Source organism: Erpetoichthys calabaricus, chromosome 9, assembly GCF_900747795.2.
Source record: "Erpetoichthys calabaricus chromosome 9, fErpCal1.3, whole genome shotgun sequence".
In the NCBI taxonomy this organism is placed as follows: domain Eukaryota; kingdom Metazoa; phylum Chordata; class Cladistia; order Polypteriformes; family Polypteridae; genus Erpetoichthys; species Erpetoichthys calabaricus.
Window position 1 is genome coordinate 92,301,265 of NC_041402.2, and position 12,038 is coordinate 92,313,302.

The 12,038-nt window shown below is 35.2% G+C and overlaps 1 protein-coding gene across 3 annotated transcripts in view; it reads right to left on the reverse strand.

Moving 5' to 3' along the window:
• ciapin1 (cytokine induced apoptosis inhibitor 1) overlaps positions 1-12,038 on the reverse strand; it is a 91,561-nt gene that overhangs the window by 38,134 nt on the left and 41,389 nt on the right. For all 3 annotated transcript variants that reach the window (XM_051931838.1, XM_028809897.2, XM_051931837.1), the window contains exons 3-6: positions 11,783-11,932; positions 11,284-11,360; positions 9,711-9,879; positions 9,495-9,568 (exon numbers count right to left, since the gene is read on the reverse strand). In XM_051931838.1, the coding sequence (XP_051787798.1) occupies positions 9,495-9,568; positions 9,711-9,879; positions 11,284-11,360; positions 11,783-11,932 (470 nt within the window). The remainder of the gene's footprint in view (positions 1-9,494; positions 9,569-9,710; positions 9,880-11,283; positions 11,361-11,782; positions 11,933-12,038) is intronic.

The following is a 12,038-nucleotide window of genomic DNA, read 5'->3' on the forward strand; positions in this document are numbered from 1 at the left end:
TGCAGAGAAATGGATTTCAGGTATGAAGAGCCTTGCTTGGACATTGAGAAATGGAGCTTTTTCACCTATAAATAATATATACATATATATGTATATATAATAACAAACGTGATTTTTTCCGTTAGCATCTTATTAAATAGAGATGGGCATGTTAATCTTGCTATCCGGAAGTGAATGAAATGACCGCTGCTGCGAGTTTTCAAGCACACTGGATGAAGACCTGCGAAAACTTGGAAGCTTCACTGATCTTTGACATCATATATAAGGTAAGATTATTCACGTTTTGTGCTTTCTGTACATTGCTTAAGTGTTTTTTTTGGTACATATTTAACTTGTGCAAGTAATGTATTATATAATTAAGATACATTGTGATGTGAACTAATTAATCAATTAATTGTCCTTTCATTCTTTTACTTAACCTGCTTCCTATGGTCTCATTAATAACAGTGCACTGTTTAAAAATGCAGAAATATATGCATTTGAAGCATACAGTAAAGCTATAACAAAATCCAATACTAATCAATTTTTCCATCCAGCCACCTTCCTAACCGACTTATATAGGACAGGGGACAGCTGAAGCCTATGCCAGTCCTTCACAGGGTGAATGAACACACAGGCACACTCTCTCTTCCTCACACACACACACACACACACCAGGGCCAGTTTAGTGTTACCCACCCACCTAACCTGCATGTGTTTAGACTGTGGGAGTAAATCCACATGAACATGGAGAGAACATGCAAACTCTGTGCAGGGCACTTGGGACATAAACCTTGGTGTCCTTGTTATGAGGCAGGAGCAGCACCACTGAGTCACTCTGCCATCTGATGATATTCATTATAGAAAAAATGAATTCTCTAATTAAATAGCTTAGTGGTTCTGTGGAATTGCAGGTAATAAAGCCTTACAGAAAAGGCATATGAAAATATTTAAATAATTCAGTTAAATATGAAAAAGCTTCTGATATAAATCTTGAGCGTAGAAAGAATCAAAAGTTTTTTTTTCTTTTTCTTTCTATAGTTAAACAAAATATGCATTTAATTTGAGGATTCTACTTAATTGTAATTCATGCTTTTCCACGCTAACATATTTTGTGCAGTTTCTTTAATCCTTCTGGATGGCATGATTGTTCAGGTCGGTGCCACAGTGGCAGTGCAGAGACCAGAATTCTCATCACAGGTCTTCCCTGCGTGGAGGCTGCATGTTCTCCCTGTGTTTCCCCAGGTGCTTCTCCCCCACAATCCAAAGACATGCAGGTTAGGTGTATTTGCCAATACTAGACTGGCCCTGGTGTGTGTGTGTGTGTGTGTGTGTGCATGTGTGTGTGTGTGTGAACTGAATAGATGCTGTTCCTGCCTCTAGTCCTTGCTTGCTGGGATAGGCTCCTGCTACCTGCAACCTTGTCCTGATTTAGAAAGTGGATGGTTAAATGGATGGATGACATGATTGCTTTGTGAGAGTTACTGTATACAGCAATGGGGTCTGTCAAATTCAGATAAACAATCAATGAAGTAACCCACAAGAATACAAAATCTTAGTTAGACCTGAAGCCTTTCAATACAAAACAACTACTGAAAATGTAGTGAGTACAAACAACATAACAAGTATGTTAATGAGTTAACGTATTAGAATACAAACTTTAAAGATGACAGGTTCATTCCGAACTAACAACATACGACTGTAAAATCATGAAATTCAGAGGTCAGACAATGTAAAGATGATCCTCTGATTAGAGAGCATGCTGGCCTTGTAGAAGAGCAGGGCCAAGATGGGCTCATTCTGTACACTTTTTAATGAAAGAGAGAAATCGATCTTTAAACCAAATCACATTTTTTACAATGCATTAAGAAAAATGTTTAGATGTTACATTGTACAAGTCAAAATGACTGTGATTGTAAACTTGGATAAGCAGGTTCTGTAAATGAGTGGATGAACAAATAAAATAATTTAAATTTCACATATTCTTTAATTTGTCAGGAAATGGAAAGAACAGAAAATTAACAATATATCTAATTGATGTTTTCAGATTCTGTATTCTTGTGGGAGACACAGCTTCAGAGTTTTGGGAACCCCAATTTGCACAGGTTAGTAGAATCAACTCAGTATGGGTGTGGTGTCAATAGCAAAGAATAAAACACAAATTAGGGAATCGCCTTTGAGTGCACACAAATAAAGATATAATATTTAAAGAATGTAACAATTGCCTCTAATATATTATAAAACCATATATAAATTAATTTTGTGGCATTAGGCCTGTGTTATTGTATTAACAGCAATCAATATTTTAAACAATAATTTGAAATTGTTTTTTGTTTTGGCTTCTAGAAAGTAAACTATGGAGGAGAACTTCTTGGGTCAAAACCAAACAGTAACACAGACTGGAGAGAAAAATCTGTGATCAGCTGAGGAAAGAGATCTCCTGTGAGCAAACATCTAGCTCTCCATGTCAAGAGAATCATCTTCTGTACGAGAGCGAATCCCTCAAAGAAAGAGTGTGGAGGACAGTTAGAGACCCCCCCTTCTACATCAGAAAAGCAGCACCCCCAGAAACAACACCATAAAGGGCAGAGCGATAATGGAGAAGTGCCACCACATCATGGCATCGGGCCCAATAGTACAAGAGATGGTGAAGAAAGCTTTAGGCAGCTGCCCTGAAGGAGGGGAGATGGCAGAGAAGTTTCAGATCACTCAGTCTGACAAGAATAAAATATGAAGGCAGACAAACAAACGTGGAGTACTTCACAATCACAAGCTGTCAACTGAATGTATGGATTTAACATTTGGTCAGAGTTTGTTACTGTTATTTTGAAAATGTTTATTTCACTGATTCATTATTGCATTTTGAATGAAATACTGTTTTGTTTAATAAAAAAACTACACTGACATTTATAGTTGTAATATTCTGTTCAATAAAAATATTTTTTCCTGAATTGTGTTTTTGTATTATTTTTTCTCTCTTATTCACTTTTTTTTGCATTTAAAACTATTTAGTCTTAGTCCCAGTGGAGTGCTACATACATAAAGCAGTCACACTGGTCGTGTGGTGGGGCCTTAGAGAGGAGCAGAAACAACTCGAGACACAAATCAGAATTGTGTTAGGCCACTGACACTTTACTGTTCGTTAATAAGAAAACCTTCATACCTTGTTAGCAATCAATCATTATTGCTAGGATTCCTTATATTAATTTTTACTTTTTATAAAATTCACATTAAGTTACTAGGCCTTTGATTTCCTACTTTTCACATAAAACTACAATATTGTTAATCATTATTAATGTTTTTGTAGTGACCTAATCCTCCTGATAAATTTCTCTTTCCTGAAATTGCATCTTCCCGCAAGCCTCAGAGGGGAAGCAAAATTTACCTTTAGAACAAATTGAAATTACTTAAGCAACAACATTTTTAAAAAGCAGAAATACACCAATTCTGTCAAATCAGCCCTGTCTTTGTGAGACTTCAGGATGTTTGTAGGTGTGCCCTTCGATCACAAAAATGCACAAATACAACATAGAATTTACCAGCAAAACACACTGACTTTTAAAATTTGAAAGCCTCAGATCTCAGCTCATGTATCAGACATCAAGACCTGAACAACAATCCATCAGGATTAGAGCTCGGCCTAACAGTCCACCTCATCTTATCTTGGCAGTGAAGAGAAAAGGAAAGAAGGAGAGGATGCAGGAGTGACATTAATGATTCAGTATAAAATTTAAATATGTCTGTATAGTTTAAAAAATTCACATCTATCTGTTTATTAAAACGGTAGTGTATCCAGCATGAAGTATTATGGTGCTATAGCCTTTCAACAAACAATGTGCTAAAACCAGGAACCTACTAAGGTTAAGATTAATGGTCAAAACAAATATAAACAGAAAAATATTTTAAAAACAATCACCTTTTTGTGTGACAAAAGTGCCAGTTGTGTTACAAAATTACCCTTTTTTTGGTATGTTACTTAAAAGCCTGACTTGTGTTACAAAAAGGCCCTACAAGTTACAAATGTTCCCTGTGCTGTGGTACAAATGTGCCTTAAAGTTACAAAATGTCCCTACTAGAGTTACAAATGTTCCCTGTAGGTTACAAATGGGCCATTTAGTAGTTACAAAAAGGCCCTAACATCTATCTATCTATCTATCTATCTAGTAAATTGGCCAAAGTTTTACAAATGCCACATTTACTTCCTATTTTTTAGTTTACCAAATGAATTGTTTATTAACATTTTCATTAAATCGTTAAAATTTTAGTTTATTGGCTGTCAAACTTGTACTTGTTTTTTTTCTTCAAATGTCAACAAAATATGTAATTTGGCCAGGGCAGTCCAAGCCTTTACTTGCAAATGTAACTGCTTGGCATTTCCATTATTTTGTTCTACCATCACTCTAAAGAGATGCAAATCACATAATTTATGTACAATATAATAAAAGGATGTACAGTGGAACCTCGGTTCACGTACAAATCGGTTTACAACCAAAAAGTTTGCCAAACTTTTGCCTCGGTTCACGACCACACGCTCGGTATACGAACAAGCCAGTTTCCCTTTCGGTTTGTACATGTTCAGTCTCTACCTGTGCAGCGAGCAAGAGAGAGAGTGAGAGAGCGTGACCGACACGCACACATAGGCAGCGCGAGAGAGAGACAGACGCACACACACACAGGCAGCGCGAGAGAGCGCCAGAGAGAGACAGACACACACACACACACACACAGGTAGCACGAGAGAGAGCCACACGCACACACACAGGCAGCGCAAGAGAGAGACAGACACACACACACACACACACACAGGCAGCACGAGCAAGAGACAGAGGCACACACACAGGCAGCGCGAGCAAGAGAGAGGGCTGGACTCATAAGGTAGAGAAGGCAGTTAAAGAATGCACTGGGCTTGATTTTGTTTTACACTTCTGTTTACAGCGATCAGTTCGTAGTGTGCATTGTTGCAATGTTACTTTTCTTGGTGGTTTATTAAATTACGGATTTTTTCAAATGTTCATTTTTTTCCCTGTGCTTAAAACTCATTAAAAAAAAAAGTGTTTTTAGCCAGCGGTTGGTAGCGCTATAGCGCGAACTATTGCAGTGTTAGTTTTCTCTGTTGTTCAAGGCTTTCTCAGTGTTATTCAATGTTTTTACATTTAGTTTACTATTATGCTGTGCATTCTATGGTTGAATTAACTATATTTGTGCTTAAAAACTTAAAAAAAATATATATATTTACATACAATTCGTATGGTCTGGAACGGATTAATTGTATTTACATACAATCCTATGGGGGAAATTGCTTCAGTTCATGACCAAATCGGTTTACGACCAGAGTTTTGGAACGAATTATGGTCGTGAACCGAGGTTCCACTGTATTTAAGCTAAACAAATTTACAAGACTGCTTCTTTGGTGATGAAAGCAGGGCAACAATTAGGTTATAAAAGTGTGTAGAATGCAAACTGCATTAAAACCCTGTTTTTTCACATTAAAATTTCAGTGGATGGAAAGAGGGTGAAAAGAGATCAACTTATTATTTCTCTTTATCTTTTATACCCAGACCTTTAAGTGTAAATTTATTGGCTATCTTACCAATCATAACACCCAGCAATAAAAATAGAAAACTAGCATTAAGGCTAACGTTTGAAAAAATTTACTGTGTTTATTTAATACAATACTCCACCTAAAAATGATATTTGTGTTAGTAACTCCTTATGTTTTGTAGTGATGGCCAAGAAAATTTTTTTTCATCTATCTAATGCTAGTATTTCTATCTCTATCTAATGTTTTATGAGGAACAAAGATAAAAAGGTTTGATATAATATAAGCCAACGGTGACCAACACTATACATTGGCAACGGACATGAAAAGTGCCCTTATGGAGAAATCTAACACTATTCACATAGCATAAGTCACATGTCAGTTATTCAGGCATTTGCTCACAACAAACAAGAGAGATACATTTTTTGCTAAAATATTGTCAAAGAGATACTTCCATAATATTCAGTGTGCATAACACACAATACTAAGCTTATGAACTGAAGATAAGACTATTACCCAATGAATGTGGGGGAGAGGTCGATTTTGACCAATGAATGAGGCAGATACAGTACATAAAGATACAAGAAACAATATAAAGATCTTTTTCAATACAATTTAGGAAGTTCTATGGAAAAAAACAAACAATGTTAACAGATGGTCTATTGTCCATCTTATGTTAGCATGGAAAAGCAATACTGTCAAAATGAATATCTAGCTCAAGCATTACTAGGGCATATGTTTTGGGAATGCATTAAGTTAACATCATTTTGGATAAAAAAAAAAAAAAAAATTTTTTTTGGATAGCCTTAATGTGTCAATCACTCCAAACCCTTTAACAGGGACATTTAGTGTACTCACAGATAGGCTTAAAGTGCATACAGAGAAATTGATTGTAATAGCCTATACAGTAATCCCTCGCTATATCGCGCTTCGACTTTCGCAGCTTCACTCCATCGCGGATTTTATATGTAAGCATATTTAAATATATATCGCGGATTTTTTGCTGGTTCGTGGACAATGGGTCTTTTTATTTCTGGTACACGCTTCCTCAGTTGGTTTGCCCAGTTGATTTCATACAAGGGACGCTATTGGCAGATGGCTGAGGAGCTACCCAACCACAGCCCGTATTATGTATTAAATAAAACTCCTCAAATATATTGTGAGCACGGGGGCTGTTCGCACTCCTAGAGGACACGGCCACTCCTCAAAAAATGCTGAAAGATTACCTTCACACTGCTCCCTTCTTTGCTGGGTTTACATGTGGCTGCTTTGCAAGCGATATGCTTCCTGCATGGTGCTTCGCATAATTAAAAGATCAAACAGCACGTATTGATTTTTGATTGTTTCCTTTCCTCGCTCTCTCTCTCTCGCTCTGACATTCTCTGCTCCTGACGGGAGGGGGTGTGGGTAGAGGGGCTGTTCGCACACTGGCCTAGAGGATACGGACGCTCCTCTAAAAAATGCTGAAAAATGCTTGCTCCCTTCCTTGCAGCTACTTTGTCCGGCGGTGCTTTGCATACTTAAAAGCCAAACAGCCCTATTGATTTTTGACTGTTTGCTTTTTTCTCTTTCTCTCTGACACGCACTCCTTTGAAGAGGAAGATATGTTTGCATTCTGTTAATTGTGAGACGGAACTGTCATCTCTGTCTTGTCATGGAGCACAGTTTAAACTTTTGAAAAAGAGACAAATGTTTGTTTGCAGTGTTTGAATAACGTTCCTGTCTCTCTACAACCTCCTGTGTTTCTGTGCAAATCTGTGACCCAAGCATGACAATATAAAAATAACCATATAAACATATGGTTTCTACTACGCGGATTTTCACCTTTCGCGGGGGGGGTCTGGAACGCAATCCCCGCGATGGAGGAAGGATTACTGTACCACACTACTAACATGTAGACCTATTTTACTTAACTAGAAGAATCCCAACCTCCACCTTCTATAACTCAGGCACAATTATAAAACACCCATCTAACATTTTATGCATAATAGAGCAATCAGTAGCATAAGAGAGTCAATCATGGGCCCTGCATGCTTGTTCAAAAATTGTAGTAGTAAATTCTTTGTGTTTTTAAAAACAATTTTGAAGATTATTTTATTTTTTTCAAATTTGAAATAATTTAGAGGATCTCTTACCCCACTGAGTTATCTTTTTGTTTTCTTTTTGCCTTTCACTTGCATAGAACTTGAATTCAGTTTTGTTAAAGTTTGGCACAATAAAGTACTAATATTTTTATATTAAAATTCCCACCTTGCCTAAAATACATTAATGCTGACCAATATCTAGAGAGTCCAATTTTAACAAGAACACAACACCTAAAAACTTTAATAAACAGAATTGGTCCCTGGCATTATTTATTTGGTTCATTTGATGAATCTAAAATGCAGACTGGAGAGTATTTACACTGTAAAAAATAAATCTTGCATGTGTGAAAAATAATAATAAAAAACAGCTAACTATACGCAAAATAATCATTAATTAATAAAAATGGGTTTTACCCTTTTTATTGATTATTTAATTCTAATTCAATACAAAAATTAAGAATAATGTTAACTTATTATTTTTCTTAAAATGTAAACATTTTTTATAACTTATTCTAAGTAAAAAAACTATACTGTGAATTGAACACATTTATGTTAAGTTAAATTTAATGACACGGCACATCCTCTCACATCGAAATGTAATGACACAGCACATCCTCTCACATCGAAATGTAATGACACAGCACTTCCCCTCACATCGATTTCTTGGTCTTTACAACAACGCATTCAGCTATAACGCTTATCCATAATAAGAGCTATTTTACTACAAATGTGTAAGTATAAAGCATATTAATTTCGTAATGAATAACTAGTATTTCATTTTGTATAGTTAGAGACGTAAGCATTTGTTGTTTTCACGAAACCTTTTCCTTCATGTGAGAAACATGGCGAGCAAGGTAGCGTCTTTCTAACAAACTACCTTGTTGGTTTGCTTTAAAAAGCAAGCACATTCCTCGGATAGTTACGTATGTTCATATATATATATTTTTTTAATCGTTTAACACTTTTATTTTACACAGAAAAAGAAAATGACACTTTGAGATAAGTTTGAGAACGCTATGGCGTTTGTCCTAAACTACGACCTGTAAACAACATAAAAAGACGTTTGCCTAACCGTCACGGTATTATTTGACCTCTTATTTAATTAGTGTTCTACATAGGTAATGTATTTTCTGGTTAATTTTTAACACCGTGATTTATTTAGTGATGTTTGATTTCCTGCGTCCTATTTTATTTCAGGATTTTCGCTATTGCATACTGAAAAGTAGTGGAAAAGGCGGCCATTCATTTAAGCAGATATGCTGGCGTAAATGCAGGAAGTGTCTGAAGAGCGCCATCTGCCTCAGGATTTCACTCCTTTACTCTCTACATTTCCTTCCCATTTAGCACTCATTCCTGGGACATTATTTGATTGACATATACTTTTTGTGTAAGTTTAAAAAAAGAAAAGAAAATCTGCATTGACATTTGAATGTCAGTAATTCAGTAAAAATTATCCTCGGACATTTGATTTAATTTTCCTTTAAAAATAGAACTCTGTTGTTGTGTATGTTCAAATAAAGATATTTTAGCATGTATTTGTTATACAGTCATTACTGTCCAGCATTGCATTATTACAGTACTCAAAAAAAATGAGCAATTCAAATGAAAATCGGAGTAAAATAAAACCATTTTTGCCACTACTTATATTTAATCAAACTCATTTATTTTAGGTAAATTTGAGTAAATTAATAAATTAAGTTTACTCATTAGTGCAGTACATTAAATCTACTCAGAAATATTGCTTGTAATTTGTTGCCTTATTTTTATTTTTTTAAGTACTTTTAACACATTATTTTTTACAGTGTACTTCTGGTTACAATTTTATGAAGTTTTTTCAGTAAACTGCAATTAATGCAATTCACTGTATACAGAACATAGTATCAAATACTTACCACATCATCATCATCTATGTCATTTGCTGAAAGAGTCCACAGTTTTGCAGTGTTTGGATCTAGGGCTGGTTTTTCTGAAAATATCAGCAATTTAGAAAATTAGGTTTGAGGAACTCATGTATTGTTTGGACATTAAAAAAGCATAAAATATATACATCAGCAAATTACACAAAATAAAACTACAGTATCTAGGCAATACTGCAGAATTACTCTTACCTTTTTGTGTAGCCTTCTTGCCAGAAAATAGCTTGAGCTGCACAGAGGATCCTACTTCAAAGTTTGGCTTCTCTGCTCTTATGTGAACACAAATCAAGTCATCTCCTTGGTAAGCAGTAGAATCTTTAATGAATATAGCTTCTTGTGAGCTTAATGGCTCATTTTTTACCTTTAAAGCAGACAGAAAAAAAAGTATTTTTCCCATGACAACTAAACACATATATAAAATAACACATTCTTTTAGTGCACAGAGTTTTATGTATACAAATAAATTTACATCCTAAAGATACTAAGGAATCAAGGCTTACAATCAATTACAATTGGGACTATGTTCAGGATAGAGCATGCACTGATTAGCACTTTTGCCTCTCCAACCACACAATGAACCACCATGATTGGGACCGAGTGCAGGTGGTGACACCTCAGCACCACACTGGAACAGTGCAAGTTTTTTTTTTTTACGGTGGCTAGAGTGCCAGTCCTGCCACCAACCCCCAAGTTTTCCCTGTAAGTTGGAGGACCTGCTTGCAGGGCTGGGTTCAGATTAACGCCATACCCAGGACGAAACAATTGCAGGTTAAGAGCCTTTCTCAAGGGTCCAACAGAGCAAAGTCACTTCTGCAGTTACATAATTCGAACCACCCACCACTCTGCCCTACTGCAATGCACAGCTAAATTTGATACCATAATTAGTGGGTTTGATTAAGCATCTGGGGAGCACCTGCCCATTCCGCCTTCCCTCGAAGCATTTAATGTGATATTTAATTATCCTGCTCGTTATTTGCACTACAATTTCCATTTCAGAATTCTGACAAGTGATGCAAATTTAATAAAAAATGCATTTAAAAGACCTCTTACATCTTCATTAGTTATACTGTTTAATAGTAAAGAATACTGTAATGGAGAAAGATATTAAAATTAAAAACCCTAATTACCAAACATGCTGTATACAAATCTGTACAAAAGTGACAGAACTTGTCCATGGTTTATCATAGGTTTAATTTTCTGACACTCTGGCATGTTCTGTTACTTACTTACTTGTTAGGCACAACTGACCAAAACAATAAGGTATATACCATTATATATGGTTTTAATAAGAGAATAAGAGCTGGGCTCATGTATTATTTTGAGTTTATGCATGCCAGGAGACTTTAACCTTCTTGGTTTTATTAAGGCGATGTGACATTTCATTTTGTACATCATTATACAGTCCCCCCCGAAAAGAACTGGAACAGCAAGGCCAATTTGTTTGTTTTTGCTGAGCACTGAAGATGTTTGTGTATGAGATCAAAAGATGAATATATGAGAAGAGTTTCAGCGTTTATTCCCTGGTATTTAAATCTAGATATGTTAAACAACATAGAACATAGCGCATTTTTATCAAACCACCCAATTTTTCAAGTGAGCAAAAGTATTTGAACATAATGATTTCAACTAAATTAAAAGTGGTGTAGTCATAGTATAGCTCTAAATTAATTTTATTTCTATTAGGCAACACAAATAAATGTGTAACTTTAAATGACAGCTTTAACTTTTGGTATTTTATAAATCTTTTGAATAAATAAAAAAGTACCTCTTCTATATTCATGAATCCAGACAGTTTTAGAAGTGATGAGATCTTGTCAGCAGTTTTCAGTTTACTGATTTCACCTAAGAACAAACACAATTATATGACAATTTATATAACACAAAAATGACAATTTATACCCTTTTCTTTCAATTTTTTATAATTTACATACGTAGTTATCTGGATGCAGTTTTCACCAAACAATAAAAGCAGCTGCTTGAAAAAAATACTTTATTTCTTAGGCAAGTTATTTGCCTCTTATTGTAAGTATTGTATGTATTCACCATCAAAATATGTTCTCATCACTACAGATACTAAGACTTTTTAAGCCGTAGATTCCCTCCATTTATTATTATTACAACATTCATTGTTTTCCTACCTGCATTTGTTGTGATCAAAAAATTGTTTAAGTTGAATAAGCCAAAACACAATCAGAAATCAAAGGAGAATACATTATTAAAGAAGACCCCAAAATAAAAAGTAATTCCCCCACTTTTCTGCTTACCTGTTATGGATACTGGCTCTGCTAGTGTTAACTTTCCTCCCGGTTTAAGAACACGTGCATATTCTGTAAGGACCTCTGAGCTGTGAATAAATGCACCATCTTCTACCACTCCAGAAAATACATGGTCATACCTAGAAGAACTATGTGATGCTAAAGGAAACAAAATGTTTTTTATATTGCATAATATAATTACAAAAAATATACATTATGAATAATACATTTCTTAAATAATCAAACCATTGTTCTAAGCCTGCAT